The 26,357-nt window shown below is 37.7% G+C and overlaps 1 protein-coding gene across 2 annotated transcripts in view; it reads left to right on the top strand.

The window, feature by feature from the left end:
• The first annotated feature begins 326 nt into the window (after window positions 1-326).
• Window positions 327-26,357, top strand: part of TSNAX (translin associated factor X) — a 37,023-nt gene continuing 10,992 nt past the window's right edge. The window contains exons 1-4 of one of the 2 annotated variants that reach the window (XM_006069661.3): window positions 327-499; window positions 938-1,042; window positions 4,158-4,272; window positions 10,632-10,762. In XM_006069661.3, the coding sequence (XP_006069723.1) occupies window positions 484-499; window positions 938-1,042; window positions 4,158-4,272; window positions 10,632-10,762 (367 nt within the window). In that variant the 5' untranslated portion in view covers window positions 327-483. Of the gene's footprint in view, window positions 623-937; window positions 1,043-4,157; window positions 4,273-10,631; window positions 10,763-26,357 lie in introns of both variants that reach the window. The other variant, XM_025284500.2, reaches the window with a different exon arrangement.

A 26,357-nucleotide genomic window follows, 5' to 3' on the forward strand; every position in this document is an offset into this window, starting at 1 on the left:
ACTACAACTCCCACTATGCACCGCGCGGGGGCCAGGGGCCCATGCGGGGGCGCACGCGAGGGTGTTCCAATGGCGCCTTGAGAAAAAGAAAAAAGCATACATCTTCCGTTCGTCTCCAGCCTTCACACTGCTCTCACTCTCAGAGGGATGCAGTCGTCTTTTTTATGATCAGCTAATACGGAAAAGCGTGTAAAGTCGCTTCTGTTTTCAGGCACAACAGAGGGCAGCTGCAACAACAGCACCCGGGAGCGAGGTCCTCGGCCCAAGCGCGGGGCAGAGCCAGCGGAGGCGGGGCGGGAACGCGGCCGGAAGTGTGCGCGGGCGGAGAGAGAAGCCTGAGTGGTTGCTGGCGCGCGCTTCCGGCTAGTGCGTTGACGTCGGCCGGCTGTACAGGGTGCCGCTGAGGGCTCTTCGGCCGCCGCGCGTACCCTGCTCTCCCCGAGGCGCTTAGTCTCCTCTCTTCTCGTCGTAGGCCGTGACGACATGAGCAGCAAAGAAGGTGGCATCCTCAACAGCTTTGGGCGTGATTTATTTATTTAATCCAGCCTTTTTGTCGTATTTTCCACTTCCCACCCTTGAAAGATGCTTTCTCCCCGCGCAGACTCGGGGGGCGGCGGCCCTGGTGATTTCCCCGGCCACATTGGCCCTATTTACCTCTTTTCCTTAATCCTCGAGCCATTTTTATCTTAGTTCGGTAATTGCCCCACCTTGTTCTAGATCAGGGAACCTATTGTGGGAGGTTTGGATGAGCTTAAGGTTTGGGAGGTGGTGGGGGAAGGTAGGGCTGCTTTTCTGTCCGTTTGCTGAGAAAGTCTCTGCGATGACGGTCCAGGGGAGGTCTGGTTTTAAGGAAGAAAGGGGTTTACGTATATTATGTGTTGTCAAGTCCTGGCGATGGGAGAGCCCTGTCCAACCTTTTTTTCCTTCTCTATGTAAGGATCAGGAGGGTTCAGGAAAAGGAAGCATGACAATTTCCCACATAACCAGAGAAGAGAAGGGAAGGATGTTAATTCATCTTCACCTGTGATGTTGGCCTTCAAATGTAAGTTCTCTATCATGTACACTGGTGAAGGGAAGAGAACTAAAGAGGTTGTAAAAAGGATCACTTAACTATGTTATGCATCAGTCTCAGAATTTTCCTGGAGGTTTTGCAGTGGTGCTCGGTCTGTCATGAAAAATTGAGATTACGAAAGTCTTGACTTTATTTTTCCCTTTTAAGTTTCACAGGTAAACATTAATTAACATCAGACCTGCCACATAACTGAAAATTACTGTGCACCGGATACACAAGCATACATATCAACTATATATGTACGGATATTTTAAACGTGTATTGGTTTTCTTTTCTCCGCTAGGCTTTTGGAGACTTTTTGGGCTTTTTTTTTTAAGATTTTTTTTTGATGTGGAACATTTTTAAAGTTTTTATTGAATTTGTTATAATAACTGCTTCTATTTTATGTTTTGATGTTTTGATCATGAGGCATGTGGGATCCCCGACCAGGCATCGACCTCACACCCTCTTCATTGGATGGTGAAGTCTCAACCACTGAACCAGGAGGGAAATGCTGTATTTTTGTTTTCACTATATCTCTTTGCAGAGAGTGGGCACTCAAGTGCATGTAAATTATATGTGTATATTTATTCCCAGATTCTCTTTTCTCAGTATATTAACTTGGGAAAATTGTTTCTCATTGCAAAACAAAGTATAAAACAAAATACACGTAACTCTTGTCCTCTGTCCAGCATCCTGTTTTTTTTGGACACATTGTGTGGCAGGCAAGATCTTAGTTCCCCTACCTGGGATTGAATCCATGCTCTTCTGCAGTGAAATTGCAGAGACCTAACCACTGGACCAGCAGAGAATTCCCTCAGCATCCTATTCTTTATAGTTTCTGTAGTTCAGGAATTCAAGACAGGCTTAGTTACCTGTTGGTTCAGATAACTTGGAGTCATCTGAAGACTTGAATTGAGTTGGAGGATCCACAACTATCAGTCACTTAGGCCTTGGTCCAGCAGCCAGCTCTGTGTTCCCCCGTGTGGACCCCTCCATAGTACTACCTGAGTGTCCTTGTGTTACAGCATTTGGCTTCCCCAGATAGAGGGAGGGAGAAGACCACAGTGCTGTTATGTTCTAATCTTGGATATCATACATGTCACTTTGCTGTAGTTTATTAGTTAGAAAAGAGGCAGTTTTAAAACTCAGCCTCATGTTTGAGAGAAAGGGAATTAGGTGCCACTTTTTGAAAGGAGGAGTATTAAGTAAATTGTGGACATACTCGAGGATTTTCACAGCACATAACTGTGATCTTAAGTGGTGTAAGACAACTACTTGTGACTGAGGAAAGAGAGTATTGATAGAGCTATATGCGCAGTGGAGAAGCTGCACTGGGCCAAGTGCTCCCTGTCATTATGGGCTCATACACTCCATTGCTTGTTTCCAACCGTGTTTTGCGGTCTTCTGTTTCTTCCTGCCTTTGTCTTTGTAGCTTGTTAGGCCTGGAATAGCTTCTAGCTTGGTGCCCCATTGCCCCGCTGATGTACTGCTCTTCAGGCCTGGAATAGCTTCTAGCTTGGAGAAGGCAATGGCAACCCACTCCAGTACTCTGGCCTGGCAAATCCCATGGACAGAAGACCCTGGTAGGCTGCAGTCCATGGGGTCACTAGGAGTCGGACACAACTGAGTGACTTCACTTTCACTTTTCACTTTCATACATTGGAGAAGGAAATGGCAACCCACTCCAGTGTTCTTGCCTGGAGGATCCCAGGGACGGGGGAGCTTGGTGGGCTTCCGTCTATGGGGTCGCACAGAGTTGAACACGACTGAAGCGACTTAGCAGCAGCAGCAGCAGCAGCTTCTAGCTTGGTGCTCCATTGCCCTGCTGATGTACTGTAGTTTTTTTAAAGACCCATTCCAAGTAGCTTCTTCCTACTTTTCTAATTTTTTTCTGATTTTTCTCCCAAGCAAATTTGGTGACAGACATTACATTCATTGAACATCCATCCATTTAGTCAAGATGTATTTATTGAACATCTGTGTTCTAGCAAGGGCTTCCCAGGTGGTGCTAGTGGTAAAAAATCTGCCAGCCTAGGCAGGAGATGCAAGAGACATAGGTTTGATCCCTGGGTCGGGAAGATTCCCTGGAGTAGGAAATGGCAACCCTCTCAGGTGTTCTTTCCTGTAAAATCCCATAGACAGAAGATCCTGTGGGGCTGCAGTCCATGGGGTCTCAAAGAGTCAGGACTGAATGACTGAACACTACTAATACTGTGTTTTTGCATATGTTGATAGTGAACAAGAAAGACATAATTCCTGCTTTACTGAACCTTTTCTATATATTTATTATAGCATGATCACATTCAGTTTTCTTTCCATCTGTCTCATACTGGACTGAGCTTGAGGATAGAAACTGCCTTATTTAACTTTTTATTCATAGTATCTAATTCACAGTGGTCATTAATATAGTCAAAATGTGAATGCATTTGATTGTATTCAAATATTAGGCAAAATCCTAGCCTAACTATTATCTCAGTAATAAACGACCGGATGTATTTAGGCCTTTGTCAGCTGCTAATTTGGTTAATAGTTCATTCAAGTTCTGAATACACTTTTGTATTCAGGTTCAAAGTATGTCTGTGGACTGCCAGACAACTTGCTAGTTCTTTGGAATGATAATTCTTCTAAAATAAAGTGATTATTAAGTAAGTGCTTTATGGGTATTTCAACAGCTAGGGCTTGAGAATTCAGAAGTTGATGTTATTAAGGTTTAAAGCATAATTTGAAAATCCTGGTTAATTTTTTGTGGATATTTACATTGTGCATGGTAAGGTAATTAAAAATAACTACATAATTTAGTGAAGTAGTTGAAAGTATTTTTTGTAAGTAGTTATATGTGGTAATTTTGTGATAACAATCTCTTTATTAGAACAGATAATTTGTTACACTGTATATACATCTCATTGTGAGGCTCTGAGTGGTAAAATCTAGTTAAGGCATACCTGTATGTAAAGAAAGAATATCTTGGTTAGTAGTAGAGTTTTTGATTTCCAAGTATTTTAAAAGTAAATAAGTTGATTTCTCCTATATACTGACAATATTGTTTCATTATACTTTCAAATGTAGAACAAGCATGCTTATGGTCATAATAATGTGTTTTTAGCATTTCAACAGGAACTTGATGCAAGACATGACAAATACGAGAGACTTGTGAAACTTAGTCGAGATATAACTGTTGAAAGCAAAAGGACGATTTTTCTCCTCCATAGAATTACAAGGTAAGTAAATATCTTTAAATTTGTTACAGTTGGATACAGGTTGATATGTATTTTATATTTATCAGGAAGTCAGTGGCGGTACCTAGCTGACTTTTTTTCAACACCAGGATCAAGAGGATGTTAGTAGCAGGTGGATTTTATTTTAAGAATAAACATTTTTTAAAAAATAGGACATTTTTCTTATTTTCAGAACAGCTAAGGATTTGCCTTGTTAAGATCATTCACAGAGATAGAACTATTGTTTATGAACATATTTAAACTTTAATGGTTTATTAGAGCCTATTAACATTAAAGCTTTTCTTGGATGATATGTGCAAAAATTTTAGTATTAGGTAAACATTGCATTCTGCTTATCTTCCCATTCATTTTTCAGTTCATTGGACATTGGGCTTTCTGCCTCACCGAACTGAAATTGAAATTGCCTTTGTTCACTCATATTGATAAATCTAGTATATACTCTTCTACTGTTTTCTTATTTAATTTTTGCAGTGTGTGATAGTGTTGACTGTTTAATTCTTTGGGGGAATTCTGAAGTTCTTCCACCTTCAGCTCTGTGATATTCTTAAACTATGACTTGATTGTTTTTCTAGGTGAAAGTATTAATTGCTCAGTCCTGTTTGGCTCTTTGCGACCTCATGGACTGTAACCCACCAGGCTCCCCAGGCAAGAATACTGGAGTGGGTTGCCGTGTCCTCTTCCAGGGGATCTTTCCAACTCAGGGATCGAACCCCGGTCTCCTGCATTGCAGGCAGATTCTTTACCGTCTAAGCCACCAGGGAGGCTTAAATTCTTAGCAAGTTCCCCCACCTTCAGCTCTGTGACATTCTTTCTGTAGGACTTTACTGTTTTTCTAGGGAGCTCTGTATATTTGATAGATTTCTTTGTTGCAAATAAAAGAAGCGAAATTAAACTAGCCTAGATTAAGAGGAGGGAAGTGGAATATTTTATGAATGCAGCTGGGTATCTCCATTTTCTCATCTTTGTTTTTGTGTTTCATTTGACTAGCTTTCTTTGCTTTTCTGTTCTTCATTGAGGTAGAAATCATCCATCCTGTAGCTCACAAAGAGAGATTTTTGTTACATTGCCAATTCCAAATGCCTCTAGAAGGCTAGCAAGGATTGGCTCCCCACTGTGTGTCTGACAAAGTATTTAAGCAAGTCCAAGTGTAATTTATGAGCTTTTTATTATTATTAAAGTAGTACTGAAGTATTCTATTCACACACAGCTTTTAAGGTAACTCTGAAATACTTTAATTTTTATTCCATTAAGTGGAAACAATTTGCCATATGTAGATTAGTGGAATGTGGCACTATTAACCTTTTCTTTTTTATACTTGGTTCTAAAATTAGTTTTTTGCTTGTTTTTTGAACCAGTTTTCAGGTAGCTTATACACACTTGAGCTTGTATTATGGAAAAAAGCAACACTGATCTGGTGAATTATGAACACTTTTTTCAATAGAATTTTCAGTTCTAAAACAATTGTCAATATTCAGCAGTTTAAAGAAATAGTAGAACTGTAACAGGAGAATTTCATATTTTGGAGAAAACCATATTACTGTGTAACGTCATCTTATGGTTGTCTACCAAAAAATAATAAATATTCATTATAGTAAACTTAGAAAATAATAATCTTTAGAAATATTAAAAATGACAGAGAAGTTAAGGTACTGAGTGAAAGAAGTCAGTGAATGAAATACACTGACAGCCATTATCAGTAAGCAGATTTCATGTTATACTTTTTTATCCGAATTGTTTCCATATTGTCCATAACGTTTTTTGATTAGTAAACTAATAGTAAACTTCAGAAAAATTATAAACTAGAGAAAGTAAAACACTTCATGAAAGAAATCAGACAGAGTACATAAAGATAACTACTTTTAATGAGCGCTTTTCATATTTTAACTATACTTTCATTTTCTTTAATAGATAAAGGCTAAAATAAATAGATAAAGGTAGATTCCACTTTCATGCATTGGAGAAGGAAATGGCAACCCACTCCAGTGTTCTTGCCTGGAGAATCCCATGGACGGAGAAGCCTGGTGGGCTGCAGTCCTTGGGGTCGCACAGAGTCAGACACGACTGGAGCGACTTAGTAGTAGTAGTAGTAGTAGTAGAAGAAGATATCTCTTTACCAGTGAGCTTTGGTATTTTGATCTTTTAAAAAAACATTTTCCATTTTGTTTCATAATGTTCTGTTCTTTCTGTAGAATCTGTTGTGATATTCTCTCTCATTCCTGAAGTTGGTAATTTGTATCCTCTCTTTTTCCTGATCTCTCTGGCTAGAGGTTTATCAATTTTATTGATCTTAAAGGACTACTGTTGATTTCATTGATATTCTGTATGGTTTTCTGACATACTGATTTCTACTATTTCCTTCTTTGTGTGTACTTTGGATTCATTTGCTCCTTTTCTGAAGCATTTCTTAAGGTGGAAGCTGGGATCAAAGAAGAAACTGAGATCCTTTCTTCTTCTCTAATACAGTGCTGTCCGTTTCCCTTTTACATCTCTAAGTACATTTTAGCCACATTCCACAAATTTTGATAAGTTGTTTTTCATTTTCATTCAGTTCAACATACTTTCTAATTTTCATTTTAATCTTTGATTTCATCTTGGGTTTAGATGTTGTTTTGTTTCCAAATACTTGGGAATTTTCCAAGCATGTTTTTTATGATTTGAATTCTTTTAAATTTACTGAAACTTGATTTTGACCGAGAATATGGTCTCTCTGGACCTTGTACACTTGAAAAGTATATGTACTCTGCTGCTGTTGGGTGTAGTGTTCTATCGTGTCAGCTAAGTCAAGTTGGTTGATGATACTGTTCAATCATCTATGACGTTTCTGATTTTTATTAACATATACTTGTTCTGTCAATTATTGAGAGATATTGAAATCTCTTGACTGTGAATTTTGTCTATTTCTTTTTGCAGTTCTATCAGTTTTTGCTTGATGTATTTAAGTTCTTGCATTTGATGTATTAAATGACATTTAGGATTGTTCTGTTGACTTGACTTGATGAATTGACCCATTATTATCATGATTATATCCCTGGAAATATTCTTTGTTTTGAAATCTGCTTTGTTATTAATAACTACTCTCATTTTCTTTTGATTAGTGTTAACGGGGTATATCTTTATTCATCCTTTTATTTTTAATCTATTTATGTCTGGACTTCCCTGGTGACTCAGACACTAAAGAATCTGCCTGCAATGCTGGAGACTGGGTTCGATCCCAAGGTCAGGAAGGTCCCTTGGAGAAGGGAATGGCAACCCACTCCAGTATTCTTGCCTGGAGAATTCCATGGACAGAAGAGCCTTGTGGCTTCAGTCCGTGGGGTCACAGAATCAGGCATGACTGAGTGGCTAACACTTTAACGCTGTATATATTTAAAAAGGCTTTCTTACCTTTCTTGCTTTTTAATCCATTTATCAATTTTATCTAATCTCTACCTTTTACAGAGGTGTTTAGACCATTTACATTTAATGTGATTATTGACATGGTTGGAATTCAACCTGTGATCCATTTTCCTTTTTTTTTTTTGCCTTATTTTGGATCGAGGATTTTTTATAATTCCATTTTTTATCTTATTTGTTGGCTTATTAGTTGTACCTTTTTTTGTTTTTGTAGTGGTTGTTTTATGGTTTATGATATATGACTTGTCACAGCCTGCTGTCCTTACTTTGTATAATACCATGTTAACTTGAACTTGTGCATTTCCGAAAATCATGTCTTTCCTTTGCATGGTTCTGTGGTAATAGTTACTTTGTAAATTGAGGTCACAGTGTTGCTATGCACAGATTTCAGTTAACATGATACTGTGTAGAGTAAGGACGGCTTGCATATCACTTTGCCTGTAATATATGAACCCTATATAATTCTGTTCTTTCTTTTCCATTTCACTTTTACAAGCTTGGTTGGCCTTTGTACTACTTCTGAAATACAGCTACTTCTATCTTATTTATAATCCCTATGGGTTTATACTCAGTCATGTCTGACTCTTTGTGGCCGTATGGACTGTAGCCCTCTGTGCATGGAATTTTCCGAGCAAGAATACTGGAGCTGGTTGTCGTTTCTTACTCAGAGGGATTTTCCCAACCCAGGGGTGGAACCTGCACTTCTGCATTGGCAGGCAGATTCATTACTGCAGTACCACCTGACTTAGCCTATAATCCCCATAGTATACCAGAAATGGTAAATATCTGGAAAAAGAAACTTTTTAATGAAAAAATCATATTGTTTAAGTAAAAAATAATAATTATTTTGGGGATTATTATTTTTTGGAGAAGGCAATGGCACCCCACTCCAGTACTCTTGCCTGGAAAACCCCATGGACAGAGGAACCTGGTAGGCTGCAGTCTGTGGGGTCGCTAAGAGTTGGACACGACTGAGCGACTTCACTTTCACTTTTCACTTTCATGCATTGGAGAAGGAAATGGCAACCCACTCCAGTGTTTTTGCCTGGAGAATCCCAGGGACAAGGGAGCCTGGTGGGCTGCCGTCTATGGGGTCACACAGAGTCGGACACGACTGAAGTGACTTAGCAGCAGCATTTTTACTTAAAATTTAAAAATAATATTCTTTAAATAAAAGTACTAATCCCCATAATACATTATTATTTTTAAACAGTATGATTTTTTAAATTAAAGTTATCTTTTTCCATATATTTACCATTTCTGGTGTCCCTTATTCCTTTATTAATAGGACTATGTTTTCATCTGGCATCATTTTCTTTTGCCTAAAGAACTTCCTTTCATACGTTTTGTAGTGTCAGTGTGCCAGTGATGAATCAACTATTTCTGGTCTTGTATGGGCTCTTGAGATTATTTTGTGTGTTCACTTAGAGTGGGCCTTTTTTCAGCTTCACAAGTTCACACTAATCATAATTCAACTGAAGACATGAGTAGTCCCCTTCTGTAGATCTCTGAAACTCTCTGCATGTGTGTTCTCCTTTGTTTCTTTGCCTTGCAAGTTTTAGGCATCTTGACCACTGTGAACTCCCATCTCCTCCACCTCCACTGCGGGAGACTCCCAGGGTCACCTAAGTTTCTCATGCCTACACTGTCACTTGGAAACTCTGCAGGCAGTCAGATGGAACAGTCATAGGGCACATGTCCTTTTTTTCACTCATCTCTCATGTTGTCCTATGCTGCTTATTTCACAATGTCTGAAAACCTTTTTATTTGTTTATTTTTTATATGTTTGTTTCTCTTTAGTTGTTTATGGTGGGATGACAAATCCTGTTCATGTGCCATCTGACTAAAAGTAGACCTCTCTAGATGTCTTGTTGTTGCTGAGGATAACTGCTTTACAATGTTGTGTTAGTTTCTGCTGTACAATAGTGTGAATCAGCTGTGAGTTTACATATATCCCCTTGCTCTTGAGCCTCACTCCCACCCAACCCCAACCCACCTGTCTAGGTCATCACAGAGCACCAAGCTGAGCTCCCTGTGCTATACAGTAGCTTCCCATTAGTTATCTCTTTTACACATGGAAGGAAATCAGTCCTGAATATTCATTGGAAGGACTGATGCTGAAGCTGAAGCTCCAATACTTTGGCCACTTGATGCGAAGAATGGACACATTGGAAAAGACTCTGATGCTGGGAAAGATCGAAGGCAGGAGGAGAATGGGATGACAGGATGAGATGGTTAGCATCACCAACTCAATGGGCATGAGTTTCAGCAAGCTCCGGGAGTTGGTGATGGACAGGGAAGCCTGGAATGCTGTAGTCTGTGTGGTCCCAAAGAGTTGGACATGACTGAGCAACTGATCTGAACTGAGTGTATATATGTTAATGCTACTCTCCTAATTTGTCCCACCGTCTCCTTCCCCTGCAGTGTCCACAATCTGTTCTCTACATCTGCATCTCTATTCCTGCCCTGCAGATAGGTTCATCAGTACCACTTTTCTAGATTCCATATATATGCATTAATATACAATATTTATTTTTCTCTTTCTGACTTACTTCACTGTGTATGACAGACTCTAGGTCCATCCACATCACTGCAGACAACCTAATTTCATTCCTTCTTATGGCTAAGTAATATTCCACTGTATATATGTACCACAACTTCTTTATCCATTCATCCATATATCATTTTTATGAACATAATTTCTCTTGTAGTTATGGTTATGTTATAAATACAGCTTCTTATACTTCTTTACACTGAATATTACGGTAAAGCATTTTCCATTTTTTAACCTATTTTTAATAAATTATAGTTGTACTTTTGAGTTAGAAGTTTCAAGATACATAGGATATTTATTTAGCTGTGCATTAGTTGATATGTATTTTATTTCAGTTTTTCACTATCAAAACATCTGACTGATATTTTAAAAGTTCCCAATATCTTGATTGTAGTGCTCCTGATATGGAAGAAATATTGACTGAATCAGAAGTTAAATTGGATGGTGTCAGACAAAAGATACTGCAGGTAGCCCAAGAGCTCTCAGTAGAAGACATGCATCAATTCCACAGAGCCATTACTACAGGTGAGTCTAGGTTTACTTTAGTGGTAACGTTTAAAAGAAAATAGTATGTTCAATGATTTATGTATGCATTGCATGAATTATAATTAACACTTAGTGAAATACTATTGGCTTTAAAAAATTGGGACTTCCGAGTAGTAATATAATTTCTTACTTGGCTTTATTTTCCTGTGTAGTGATGATTTTGATATTATATTGATAGATTTTGATGAAGTAATTGAGGAGACACTCTTAATAGAGAAACTGTATTCTCGAATGAGTAGAGTGTATTCAGACAGGGTGTATCTCATTCCCCACTGAGTATATTTCACTTGTGGCTCTAAGTTTCAGTCACAGTAGGTTCATAAAAAGAGGATGTATCACTTAGCCAGATGGACCAAAACATCTCATTAGTGCGACTCCGTATTGGGAATTCTAGGATAATACTGCTACTGCTGCTGCTGCTGCTGCTAAGTCGCCTCAGTTGTGTCCGACTCTGTGCGACCCCATAGAGGGCAGCCCCCTAGGCTCCTCTGTCCCTGGGATTCTCCAGGCAAGAATACTGGAGTGGGTTGCCATTTCCTTCTCCAATACATGAAAGTGAAAAGTGAAAGTGAAGTCTCTCAGTCGTGCCTGACTCTGGGTTTTATATATTCATTTAAAAAGTTTCATGGAGTATTGGATCTTGGTGATTATCACTATTTATAAATCAGTTGCACAAATGTTTAAAGTACTTGATCTGATCCTCTTCACCCTTTTCTGGTTGTGAGTTCACTGATAGGAGAGAGAACTGTATAATTCAGGCATACCCTAAAATTTGCAGAAAGACAAAGTCAAAGTTTGATTCATATTTACAGAAGTAAATGGAAGTTGCTTTCTATCAAAGAGCTGATTCCATTGAGCTCAGGTCAGTTCAGTAGTAAGAAATGAGTTCATTTGGTATCTGTTCAATATATGTTCAGTTTTAGTCTGAATATTTATCGTTTCAGTGCTTGTTTTTCAGAAATGTCAACCTGTGGTTGTTGAAATGTCTTAATATTAGTAAGAGAAAGTGCCTGCATACATCAGTTAAAGTTGAAGATACGTTATTATAAGCTAAAGTGATAAAATAGTTTTATGAAGAGTCATTATGGTATCTTCTGAAAAGAGATACATTTCCATCCTCATAATTTATTATTTACTATCAGGGATTTATTTGATTTTTAAATTAATAGCACACATAATTTAAAAGGCTTTATGAATTCCGTTTATGTTGTCAGGCCGCACATCCTTGCATATGACAAATTTGGAAGGATTGGGAGAGAAGATCAGAGGTAATGATAGGAAGAAAGGTGAAGTGAAAGTTAAACAAGCCTCTAGAAGAAAACATTTGAGAATGTCTTTATGACCTTGTAGTAGGAAAGATTTATTTTTTAAATGACAGAAGAAAGTATTAACTGCTAAAGGAAAATTGGATCAATTGAATTTTGTTAAAATTAAGAAATTCTCTTTATCAAAAGACATCATTAAGGAAGCAAAAAGGCAAATTGAAGTCTGAGAGATGACGTTTAAATACATACTTTAGATAGAGAACTCATATAGACTATGTGGAGAATTCCTACAAATCAATAAGAAGTCAATTTTAAAAATGGACAAAAAATGAATAGGGCCCTCAGAATGTGAATATTCAGATGACTATGAATATTCACGAAAAAGTGCTCAGCATCATTATTCACTAGAGTAGTGTAAAGTGAAACCAAATGAGGTACCATTCAGTCACCAGCATAACTAAACTGTAAATACTGACCAAACCATTTAAACAAACAGTTTGGCAGCATCTAGCCAAAAACCTGCGTCTACCGTATGATTACTTCTGGGTATGTACCTGAGAAAAGTAGGATTATATCACCAGAAAACATGTGCCAGGAGACCTCAGAACAGCTATAATCATAATATCCTGAAAGTAAAAGATCAACAGGCCAATGGGTACATTGTGGTGTAGTTGTCCAATGCAGTACTATGTAGCATTAGAAACGGTTAAAGGTGTGCAGCATCAAATACGAATTTCTCATTCTGTTGGACAAAATAAGCAGACACAAAAGAGTATCTAACTGTATAATTCCATTTATGTGAAGTTCAGAGAGGTATAATTAATCTAGAGATGTTGATTTGCTTCATTTAGCCCAGTAGGTCCTTCACTGATCAGTGAGTAAAGTATAAGGAAGGGCTTTAAATAAGAGCAAGGACCATATGGATAGTGACACACACAATGTTACTTAAGAAGTCATGCTTGGCTTTTAGAACAAAACTGAGGAATGAGGGGAAGGCAAAGCGGACATTTCATTGAATCAGTAGAGTGTTTCTTAAATCAGGAAGGAAGCACTAATTCTTGGAAGAAGTTTAGTTAGGGCATTAGTAAGATAGGAGGAATCTTTCTTCCGATAGTCCCACTTCAGTATCACTGAGGATTATGAATTATTAAATCATAGTCATAGGATTATGAATTTTATGAGGATTAGTGCTTATAAGCACTATATTTCATTTAGGGCTTCCCTAGTGGCTGCCCACAATGTGGGAGACCTGGGTTTAGTCTCTGGATTGGGAAGATCCCCTGGAGGAGGGCATGGCAACCTACTCCACTATTCTTTCCTGGAGAATCCCGTGGATAGAGGAGCCTGGTGGGCTACAGTTCATGGGGTCACAAAGAGTCAAACACGACTGAGTGACTAAGTACATATTCCATTTAAGACCTTTGTTTATGATTTGTACGTTTTGAGATTACCTACTCATGAATTAAATATTTAAGGCTTCTCTGTATCTCACTTTTCTTTAGGAAGTCTTTAAAATAAAATGAGGTTCTTTAAATTGATGCAATAAAGATTTATTTCCTTAAAGTTAAGGAATAAAACAGTCAAGAGAAGTGTCTGGGACTTAAAAATTTGCTCATAGATATTTTACTTGATAAAATAAGTTTATTTATAATTAGAGTAGCAGTAACAATGTGATGCTTATGAATAGCTTGCTGCTTGTAATTGTTAAATGCTTGTTTTGGTGTTACTCCAAATAGTTGTTCTTTTGACTTGAAGATAAAACAATTCTGGCATTGAACTAAAGGAGTTCCATGCTTTTCCTCATTAAGAATAGTGCTAATGGCACGCAGAGCATTTCCCTGAGGGATACTTGTGTGAGCTCAAACATTGAGTATCCTACTAATAATTGAACAACAACAAAAAGTTAAGTCTGTTTTCTACACATTTCTTATCAGAGTACATTACAGATTGTCCCAAGGGATTGTTAAACAAATGACAAATAATTAGTTACTTGAAATAAATCACTTAAAACTTTTTGGTGCCCTGTCATATTTTTAGTTTTTTTTTTTTCCCTCTTGTTGAAAAATTAACAGTTGGGGGAAATGCCCTCCATCTCAAAGAAAAAAATATTTTTTTGGTTTAATTTATATCATTGTGATAATATTAAAAATTGTCATTTAATTTTGAGACATCCTAGTGCAGAAAATTTAAGTTCAGACACTAACTAATATTTCAATTCTCTTATCCGAGAATGTGAATGAGTGAGTGAGTGTTTTGGGCCAGCTACAGATATTTTTTAAAACTGTTGTTCTTTATATATTAAATATTTATGTTTATGTGACCTTTGCAGTATCCCTGAGTCATAAATATTTTTACCACTTCATAAGTGGGGAAATTGAGACTTACAAGAGTTAAGCAACTTGTTCAAGGTCATAAGCTAGTAAGTGGTACCACTGCTTGCTTATTGTGTGGATTCAATTTACCTGTTGAGCTTGAGAACCTTACCCCAACTAAAAGCTTTATATTGCTTAAATTTCTCTTTGCCCAAATATGAAGGTTTTTCTTAAATAAACCAGGACACATTATAACTCTTGTGTTGCTCTTCCCCACCCCCCCCCCCATAGCACTTAACAACTTTGACATACTCTCTAATCTCCTTATTTATTATGTTTCTTTATTGTTTCTCTTCCTCTACTAGAATGTGGACTCTGTAAGTCTTTACAAAAAGTTTCTTGTTATTGTTAACTGGTGTATCCCAGACACTTAATAGCTGTTTGATAAATGTTGACCGAATGAAGAGCAAAAGTATTTTAAAAGGGCTTTTTTGTTCTTGTTGTTCAGCCAAATCTTTTATCTAATGATTTGCTTTTGCAGATTTTTGTTTGACTGTTTTTTGTTGCTTCCAAAAGGAAACATGTTTCCAGGGGCTGTTGCTTAGATATAATACAAAAACAGGATCAATATTAATCTTTACAGACATTCTAAAGCGCATATCAGTACAGAAAAATTTGATATCATTTCAGTATATTAGCACAATTGAGACAGTTTAGTGAAAAAGTGAACATGAAGACATGAAGATCTGCAAGCCTTTGGAATAAATAATGGAAGAATTTAGTGAAGGGAAAAAGATACAGCTAAACATTGAATTTTTCTGTTTGTGAGACTTTGTATGCAGAGATGTTAGTTCAGGTGCTTTACCTGAACTAATGGGAATGAAGCTTCCCATTCATTCACAGGAAACAAATGGATAAACTTATGATATTTTGGTGGCTTAACGAAATAGGAATCATTTCTTTCTCATCTGAAGTCCAGGCTTTGCAGTGGTGGTTTGAGTGTGCTCTGCCTACTTAGTCATTCATAGACCCAGGATCTTGGGGCTCTGATATTACCAGTATGTGGTTTCCAAGATGAGCCAGGACATCAACATACAGCTGGCAGGTTGTGGAAAGGATGAGTACAGAGTCATGCCTGAGGTTTTTATGGGCCAGCTCTTGAAATGGCATCCATCACTACTGCCCACATTTTATTGGCCAGTTACATGTCCACACCTAACTTCAAGGAAGAATGGGAAATATGCCCTCTGTGCCAAAGATAATGAAATATGTTTGATGGATAGTTAATTTTTCTTTGCCTAGTTCAATAATTTGATGTCCATTTGGTTTAGTGGGAAATCCAGGCATATGCATGTTGATAGATTTATGTTTTTTTTTTCATGTATTTTAATTTGGTTTGAAAGCATTCATTTGCCTAATGTGAAAATAATTTTAAAACTGAAAGAGACGTTGGAAGACGTCTTGTGCTACCACCTCATTTTGTAAATGAGCTTAGAGATGGTATTGGAATTGGCATCTGACTTGTTTATCTACCCTGATAAACTTTATATACTAACTCACTTTGCTAGTTAGTATTTGGTACTTTACACTGTAATTGTTTTCTGCAAAGCCAGCAGCTTTTATTTGATGATCTTAGATCCTATATCTGGTTAAAGACTCTCACTTTCTTTTGTTTTACATAGATAAAATATTTTAGTAAAATATTAATAAATTTTAATAAAATGTTTTAATTACATAGATAAAATATGTAGTTTAAATTTGCATTAAAATGTGAGATGATTCAGGGTACATTTCTTGTGACTGCTTTGATTGCAATTAATTGTTTATATCATACTACAAACTTCCGTGGTGAATCCTGTGACCATGAGAAAATCTCTCATAGGCATTTTCTGGGTCACAGAGACTGTTTGTGACCATTCTTTTAAGGTAAATGTTGGATGCACACTACTTAGACTGTCCAAGTGTAGGCAGGTCTTTTCACCCAGTTTCTCTTGTCATCTCTGAACATTCTTACTGCTTTTCTGAAACCCTATTTCATCAAGTTACTCTTGACATCTGTCAGTTGGTAAGGCTTGGGGTGGGAATGCTAAGTAGGAAGCATGGATGAGACAACTTCCTACTCAGTTTGAACATACATGCACCAAGTCAGAGAGGTCCTTATTCCAACAATAGTGTCCCTTAAAGTAATTTATTATTACTTCTTAATATGATAGTGCACGTTGAGCTAGGGTAACATTTTGAAAGAATAATGGCCTCTAAACTATGAGCTAATACATTGTAGAGAAGACAAAAAAACCCTGAAAACCATTGCTTTGTTTAAGGAAGTTTTAAATATTGTCTTATATAGTCAGGAAAAGCAAGACTTGGAGCTGACTGTGGCTCAGATCATGAGCTCCATATTGCAAAACTCAGGCTTAAATCAAAGAAAGTAGGAAAAAATCCCTGGACCATTCAGGAGTGACTTAGATGAACTCCCTCATGACTATACAGTGGAGGTGACAAATAGATTCAAGGGATTAGATCTGGTCAACAAAGAGTGCCTGAAAAACTGCAGATGGAGGTTCATAACACTGTGCAGGAGGCAGCGACCAAAACCATCCCAAAGCCACAGAAATGCAAGAAAGTAAAGTGGTAGTCTGGGCAGGCTTTACACATAACTGAGGAAGGAGGAGAAGCAAAAGGCAAGGGAAAAAGGAAGAAATATACCCAACTGAATGTGGAGGTCCAGAGAATAGCATGGCGAGATAAGGCCTTCTTTTTTTAATTTAATTTTATTTTAGTTTTTAAATTACTTACAATATTGTATTGGTTTTGCCATACATCAACATGAATCTGCCACAGGTGTACACATGTTCCCCCTCCTGAACCCCCCTTCCTAACAAGGCCTTCTTAAATGAACAATGCATAGAAATAGAAGAAAACAATAGAATGGAAAAGACTAGAGATCTCTTCAAGAAAATTGGAGATAACAAGGGAATATTTCATGCAAGGATGGGCATGATAAAGGATAGAAACAGTAAGGATCTAACAAAAGCATAAGAGATAAGAAGAGACGGCAAGAATACACAGAACTGTACAAAAAAAGTCTTAATGACCCTAATGTGTGGTCACTCATCTACAGCTGGACATCATGGAGTGAAGGCAAGTGAGCTCTAGGAAGCATTACTATGAACAAATCTAGTGGAGGTGATGGAATTCTAGCTGAACTATTTAAATCCTAAAAGATGATGCTGTTAAAGTGCTGCACACCATACTCAAAATAAACTCAAAATAGATTAAAGATCTAAATGTAAGACCAGAAACTATAAAACTCCTAGAGGAGAACATAGGCAAAACACTCTCCAACATACATCACAGCAGGATCCTCTATGACCCACCTCCCAGAATATTGGAAATAAAAGCAAAAATAAACAAATGGGACCTAATTAAACTTAAAGGCTTCTGCACAACAAAGGAAACTATAAGCAAGGTGAAAAGACAGCCTTCAGAATGGGAGAAAATAATAGCAAATGAAGCAACTGACAACTAATCTCAAAAATATACAAGCAACTCCTACAGCTCAATTCCAGAAAAATAAACAACCCAATCAAAAAGTGGGCCAAAGAACTAAATAGACATTTCTCCAAAGAAGACATACAGATGGCTAACAAATACATGAAAAGATGCTCAACATCACTCATTATCAGAGAAATGCAAATGAAAACCACTATGAGGTACCATTTCACGCCAGTCAGAATGGCTGCGATCCAAAAGTCTACAAGCAATAAATGCTGGAGAGGGTGTGGAGAAAAGGGAACCCTCTTACACTGTTGGTGGGAATGCAAACTAGTACAGCCACTATGGAGAACAGTGTGGAGATTCCTTAAAAAACTGGAAATAGAACTGCCTTATGACCCAGCAATCTCACTGCTGGGCATACACACTGAGGAAACCAGAATTGAAAGAGACATGTGTACCCCAATGTTCATCGCAGCACTGTTTATAATAGCCAGGACATGGAAGCAACTTAGATGTCCATCAGCAGATGAACGGATAAGAAAGCTGTGGTACATATACACATGGAGTATTACTCAGCCATTAAAAGGAGTACATTTGAATCAGTTCTAATGAGGTGGATGAAACTGGAGCCTATTATACAGAGTGAAGTAAGCCCGAAAGAAAAACACCAATACAGTATACTAACGCATATATATGGAATTTAGAAAGATGGTAACAATAACCCTGTATACGAGACAGCAAAAGAGACACAGATGTATAGAACAGTCTTTTGGACTCTGTGGGAGAGGGCGAGGGTGGGATGATTTGGGAGAGTAGCATTGAAACATGTATAATATATATGAAACGAGTTGCCAGTCCAGGTTCAATGCATGATACTGGATGCTTGGGGCTGGTGCACTGGGACGACCAGAGGGATGGTATGGGGAGGGAGGAGGGAGGAGGGTTCAGGATGGGGAACACGTGTATACCTGTGGCAGATTCATGTTGATATATGGCAAAACCAATACAATATTGTAAAGTTATAAAATAAAAAAAAAAATAAAGTGCTGCACTCAAGGTATCAGCAAATTTGGAAAACCCAGAAGTGGCCACAGAATGGAAAAGGTCAGTTTTCATTCCAGTCCTAAAGAAGGGCAATGCCAAGGAATGTTAAAACTACTATAATGTCATTTCACATGCTAGTAAGGTTATGCTCAAAATCCTTCAAGCTAGACTTCAACAGTTTATAAACCAAGAACTTCAGATGTACAGCTGAGTTTTTGAAGAGGCAGAGGAACCAGAGATCAAATTGCCAGCATGCGTTGGATCATGGAGAAACAAGGGAGCTCCAGAAAAACATCTGCTTCATTGACTAAAGCCTTTGACTGTGTGGATCACAACAAACTGTGGAGAATTCTTTAAGAAATGAGAGTACCAGACCACCTTACCTGTCCATTGAGCAACCTGTATGTGGGTCAAGAAGCATCAGTGAGAATCGAACTGGAACAACTGACTGGTGTAGGGAAAGGAGTGCATTAAGGCTGTATATTGTCTCCCTGCTTATTTAACTTCTTTGCACAGAGTGCATCGTGTGAAATGCCAGTCTGGGTGAATTGCAAGCTGGCATCAAGATTGCCAGCAGAAATATCAACAACCTCAGATATGCAGATGATAACCACCCTAATGACAGAAGGTGGCAGAGAGTGAAGAGGAAGTAAAGAGCCCCTTGATGAAGGTGAAAGAAGAGAGTGAAAAAGCTGGCTTAAAACAACATTCAAAAGACTAAGATCATGGTATCCAGTCCCATCACTTAATGGCAAATAGATAGGGAAGAAGTAGGAATAGTGACAGATTTTATTTTCTTGAGCTCCAGAATCACTGCAGATGGCGACTACAGCCATGAAATTAAAAGACGCTTGCTCCTTGGAAGGATAGCTATGACAAACCTAGACAGCATATTAAAAAACAGAGACATCACTTTGCGGATGGAGGTCCATATAGTCAAAGGAATGGTTTTTCCGCTAGTCATGTATGGATATGAGAGCTGGAGCATGAAGGCTGAGCACCAAAGAATTGATGCTTTTGAACTGTGGTGCTGGAGAAGACTCTTAGAGTCCCATTGTCAGCAAGAAGATCAAACCAGTCAATCCTAAAGGAAATCTACCCTGAACACTCATTGCTGAAGCTGAAGCTCCAAAAGACCCTGATACTGAGAAAGATTGAAGGAAAAAGGGAGAGGGGACGGTAAAGGATGAATAGTCAGATAGCATCATCGACTCAGTGGACATGAATTTGAGCAAACTCTGGGAGACAGTGGAGGAAAGAGGAGCCTGGCAGGCTGCAGTCCATGAGGTCACAGAGTCAGACACGAGTTAGAGACTGAACAGTAACAGCAACAACAAAATATTGTTCTAACAAAAGTTAATGCCCAGCATTCTTATTTTAATAATTCCCACTTCAGTTTAATTCAGTAGTTACAGAGGGCACTTGTACCGGACACTGACATACTATTTTATATAAAACCTACAATGTAGGTAGATGTTTGTATTTTACAAATGAGGAAATTGAAGTGCAGCAACTTAATAGACTTCCCTTAGTTTATACACCTAGTAAGAGACCGGTTTGACTTTTGGACCTCAGATATCCTCACTTCAAGTCTGCTTTCCCTTATGATTTTATCATATTTATTTGGGAGGAAGGCTGGAGGCAGAGAGGTGAGTCAGGAGGCTCTGGCAGTCATTCCTGGTGTGGAGTTAGGACGTCTCCATTTTGTCTTAGCAGTGGGGAGGAAGAGGAAAGGGTGTGTTCTTAGAATATGGCTTTTTTTAAAAGTGCAAAGAAAAGGGAATAAACTAGGAAAACCTTTAGGTTTCTGGTTTGGCCAGCTGGTTAAGCACAGATGTTATTTATTAAGAGATGGAAGACAAATTGGGTTTTGGATGTAGTTAATATGGCACCCGAGCAGTTTCCTAATGGGTTTAGAGACTCGGGGTGCAGTTACAGCCATGGAGGCATCAGTTATAAGCTATAGTTGAATTTATAGACAAGGATAAAATTGTCCAAAGTAAGCGTAGAGTCAGAAGAAAGCCAAAGACCTATGGAGTCTTAACTGAAGGAAATAGAATGGAATATTTGCTGGACTAGGGTCCCAGTAGCAGAAGCCTGTCTCCTCAGGTTGCAGTAACAGGTTGTGAGGTCAGTTCAGGGAACCTTGGTTTGTGTGAGACACACTCCTGGAGGAGAGGGGAGCAGCTGTTTCACACAGAGGAAGGGGTCTGGGAAGGGGACTCGGCCCTGGGTCCTAGCAGACAACCAAAGGACACACACACCCAAGTTACATCATGTGCTTCCTTTCTTTTCTCCTCTGCTCTCTTCATCCTCCAGTGGTTAAAAGAGAGTGAATGATGAGAATGGAGCAGAGGTTTGGTGACCGGTAGGGAGAGATGGAAGCGGACATGGAGGCAGGCCTGTAAAGCCCCACATGGGCAGGAATCCCAGTCACGGAGTGACCATCATTTTAGTGGAAGAAGTCATGGGAAAAGTTTGATGATGTTCCCAATATCAATCATGGCTCATTTAGCTGAAAGACAAATCAAATGAAAGATCACCCTAACAACATCTGAAAATCAAGAAATGACTGAAGAATTATCAGGATGGTTTGATGGATTGTTTATGATGTATGTTAAATCACTTGGGAAGCAGGTTTTATAATACATGTATTTTAATATTGTAAGGGAATAAAAGAATATATTTAAAATACTAGGTTTATATTGATTGGTAATAATTTATATTCCTGTTAAAATATTTTGACTATCACTCCAAGGGACAAGTGAGTTCAAAGTGCTGGCAAGAATTGTTTCAGGGAGTATTATAGCGATTGCTATAGGAAAAGACTGTGATCCTCTCCCAGGATCCCAGAGTCAGCTCTAGGGAATTCAGAAGCTCTCAAGATTGCTATTAACTTTTCTGCTCATTCAGGTTTGCTTTTAACAGATAAAATTTACTCAGTGAGGTGAAGCAGAGAAAGAGACTTTGCTGCAAAAGTGACCTGGGCTTCTTTGTTGGGGAGCTGTAACAGCTGCTGCATGGACTGCTTTGAAAATTAAATGGTATATGTTCGTGGAAAGCATTTCTTACTCTGGACATAACTGTTAACAAAAGTTCTTTCTCTTCCCTGTGGAATTTAGCAGAATTAATCTGTAATAGTATGCTAAATCCTAAAATTTATTTTCATTTTAGGTAAAAACTCAGTAATACCGATTTGCCCAACATACCCTCTTCAGTGCTAAAGTAAAAGCCTTTCTCAGATAGACAAAAATCCCAATTAGTGGATTTGCATTTCTTTTACTGTTGGTAGTACATATTTATTATCTGTATACAAGTTACATGTTTGAGAATACATTTTTTTAGCAGAGTGGCCTGTGAATCAACCTTAGATGTGATTTTACTTTAATGTTTCAGTGATCTGGTAAAGGTAACTTTTGAAAAAATTCAGGTTGTACTCTTTAAAATAGCTATAAATGCCATTGTAAAGATTGAGATATAATTTGTGTATCATAAAATTAACCTTTTTAAATTGTGCAGTTCAGTGATCTTGAGCATAACCACAAGGTTGTGCAGCTATCACCACTAGCTAATACCAGAATATTTTCATCAGTCCCAAAGGACACCCCTTACCCATTGGCAGTCATTTCCTATCTCCCTTCCCTCACCCCAAGGCAAGCACTAATCTGCTTTCTGTCTACATGGATTTGCCTGTTCTAGACATCTCATAGAAACAGAATCATACAGTGTGTGGCCTTCTGTGTCTGAATTCTTCACTTAGCATAATGTTTCAAGGTTAATCTATGTCATTGCCTCTATCAGCACTTTCTTTTTTATGGCTGAATAGTATTTCATTGTGCATATATCTACATTTTGTTTATCCATTCATTAGTTTTTGGACATTTGGGTTGTTTCTGCTTATGATTATTGTTAATGATACTGTTATGAATGTTCGTACAAGTCTTTGTGTGAACATGTGCTTTCAGTTCTCGGGCGTATACCCAAGAGGAATTGCTGGGTCAAATGTCAGTATTCTGTAACACTAGATGCTTGGAAAAAAAGTTGAGATTTGTAGTTTGAGTTATGATGAAATTACTTTATGATTTTTGATGGAGATTTGGGTGGAATGTATATTGCCTAAATATTATAAGAATAAATAAAAATAATCAGAAGCCTTTCATTGGGTTTCCTTGTACATGTTCTCATAGAAAAAGATGGAAAATAACAAATTACATAAAAGCAACATACAGACTTCTCTCTTACTGGCAGCTGATTTTGTAAATAATTCTAATTGGATTTCATCCAAGGCAGAAGCAGAATGGAAAGGCATTGTTTGATAGAATATGGCAGTAGATTGAAAATTTTCACCTTGGGGATTATTCACTGGAAATAGCGGATGTCCTTTTCATCAAGTTGAAACATAACTTGTTTAAACATCCTTTTACCTAGATGTGACCAAAAATGCTTTCAGTGTTTGGGGCCAGATGTCCTTGAACTTTCTCTATGGTATATATTGAAACCTAATTTCTATGGAGTAGAAGTTGGTCCCCTTATCTCTGAGGTGACTTAATCACATCACAAGGACAACTTAAATAATGACTTTAGATAAACTTGAAAATGTAATATTTGACAGCCACCCACCTTAATAGAGATTAATACCACAAATGAATTTTTAGGGCTCTTATTTCATATCCCTTTTTTCCTGTATGATAATAAATCAGATAAGCCCTCTAATTCTGAACTTCATTGGTTTAAACTTGATAAGTTTGTAAGAATATGTCTTTCTTAGTGGACTTATATCCAAAGTACTATAGATAAAGGACAATTAGATAGTTCTAAACATTTGAATACCAAATACCAATATTTTTGTCAAAACACTTGAGTTTCATAAAGCTATTGAGGAGGAACAGTCATTATAAATTGCATTAGAAGCAGTTTACTAAGCATTTAAGTCTGTTTTGTATATGAAGTACTATCATGGGGAATGGAGGAAGGAGCAGAGTTGTATCAAAGGGATGATTCTTGTCTTCATAGTTCTAGGGTGTAAAATAGGTGATCATGCAAAGCCTACTGAAGTATTTAATCAAAGTATAAGCTTTATTTAGTAGGTTTGAAGAAATGAGTGGTACCTTGATTAGAATGTATCAGAACATTTAAACTCTTTACAGGTAAAAAAGATTTAAGAGAGAGCAACATAGGCACAGACTAGCACAGAATCGTTAAAGAATATAGTATCAGAGATGAGAGAACAGGTAAACGAAGCATGGAGAAAAACTGACCTAGGGGTTTAGTGGGGAAAAAGTGAGAAAAAATGAGTATGTTTTACATGGAGTTGAATAAGGTAAAGTGGGAAGGGCTTGAATTTACTCCTTAAGTGGTCTGAGTGAATTTCTAGCCACAGTTTGTTCATCCATAAAATAAGGATAGTAATACAGCCTTGTAAAGTTACAGTGAGCTTTGAAAAGGTGGATGTGTAAACTATCAGATACATTATCTTACATTGACACTAAACTTAGACACTACCAATGTTTTTTTATATATTTAAAAAAATTTTTGTTGGAGACTTCTGAGTATATACTCAAAAGAACTGGAAGCGGAAATCAAGCAGATATTTGTACACTCATCATCATATCAGTGTTAGTCACCATACCTGAAAGGCGGAAGCAACCCAGGTGTCCATTGATGGGTAAATAGATAAAATTTGGTATATTCGTGCAGTAGAGTATTGTTTGGCCTTATAAATTGGAAAGGAAGGGCATTCTGACACACGCTACAACACATGAAGATGCTCAGTGAGAGAAGCCAGTCACAAAGGGACAAATACCATTTGTTGTTTAGCTGCTCAGGCGCATCCAATGCTTTTGTGACCCCATAAACTGTAGCCTGCCAGGCTCCTCTGTCCATAGGATTTCCCAGGCAAGAATGCTAGTGTGGGTAGCGATTTCCTTCTCCGGGGATCTTCCTGACCCAGGGATCAAATCTATGTCTCCTGCCTTGGCAGGCAGATTCTTTACTACTGAGCCAACAGGAAAGTCTGACAAATACCATATGATTCCATTTATACGAGGTACCCAGAGGAGCTGAATTCATAGAGACAAAGTAGAATACTGGTTGTTAGAGGCTGAAAGAGAGGGAATGAGAAGTCATTTAATGGGCATAGAGATTCATTATTTTGTTTTTGTTTGTGTGTGTGTTTTGAGGGGCCAAACCATGTGACTTTGTGGTATCTTAATTCACTGACCAGAGGTCGAACCTGAGCCCTCAGCAGTGAAAACATGGAATCCTAACCACTGCACCTCCAGGGAATGCCCAGTGGTGGGAATTGGTTGCAGAGCAAAGTCAGTGCACTTAATGCAGCATACCTGTACACTTAAAAATGGTTGAAATGTTTAATTTTATGTTCTTTACCCTGTTTGGTGAATTATATTTTTTTATGTGCATTTATTCATAAAATTGCAAAATTTTAGCAACATCATTCAGGGAAGTGCTTTGTTCTAGAGGCAAATGGCATTCCTGTTCAGTTGCCACATAATTTGGTTTCACTAAGATGAATTTTTTTTGATATTTCAATAGGAAGAATAGTTCATACCAGTCTAAATTTGAGAAGTACCACAAAGATCATGGTGTCTAGTACTTTTGTTTTATAGTTGAGACATAGTCCAGGAAGTTGGTTGTACTTAGTTCATTTTATTAACTACAAGTCATTTTTAAAAATCATTAAAATAATTTTCATGATTTGAATTGGCTCATGTGCATAAACAATTCTACAACTAATGAATTCAGCCAGATATCTTTTTCTATTCATAAAGAAGTGATGTTCTACCAATATGTTCTCCTGTAGTTAGTATCTTTTTTAAAGTTCATTCAGTATTAGGAATGGTATTAAAAATATTAATTTGCTTTTTCATGCTTGTTTTCTTTTCTTTTTAAAAATTCTTATTCCTCTCCCTCTGCTGAACTTTGAAACTTGAAATTATTTCTCTTCATGTATGGAGGCTGTTTCACCTCTGTGGTTCTTGCCCTGAATTGAGCTCCACTTCTCCCCTTGCACATCCAAACATTCGTGAAAGGACATTTACTCTGGGATGCTGTTCTTAAGCACTGTGGTAGATAGGTCCTGGAATTTCAGTCTTTCCTTGAACAGAATCAAATTCCTGGACATGATTTCCCCCAGTGATCTCTGTAAGCAGACTGTCAGTGTAACTGTATTTCCTCTAGGATGATTTAAACCCCCTTACTTAGAGAGCCAAGGTGGTAAGAGTTCTTGTGACGTTGAGTCACAGATTTTTCCTGTTTCCTTCTGTCTTTATAATCATAGTGTAAATATTGTGTTTTAATTTTTATTTATTTTGTGCTTTTTTCTGACCTGCACATTTTCCTATTTATTAAGTGTCCCTGTAAAACATTTAAAATTTTAAATTATGGAATAGGTTTTCAAAAATGGATCTACCTCATTTAACTATATTTTTGTACTGT

Source organism: Bubalus bubalis, chromosome 4 (assembly GCF_019923935.1).
Source record: "Bubalus bubalis isolate 160015118507 breed Murrah chromosome 4, NDDB_SH_1, whole genome shotgun sequence".
In the NCBI taxonomy this organism is placed as follows: Eukaryota; Metazoa; Chordata; class Mammalia; order Artiodactyla; family Bovidae; genus Bubalus; species Bubalus bubalis.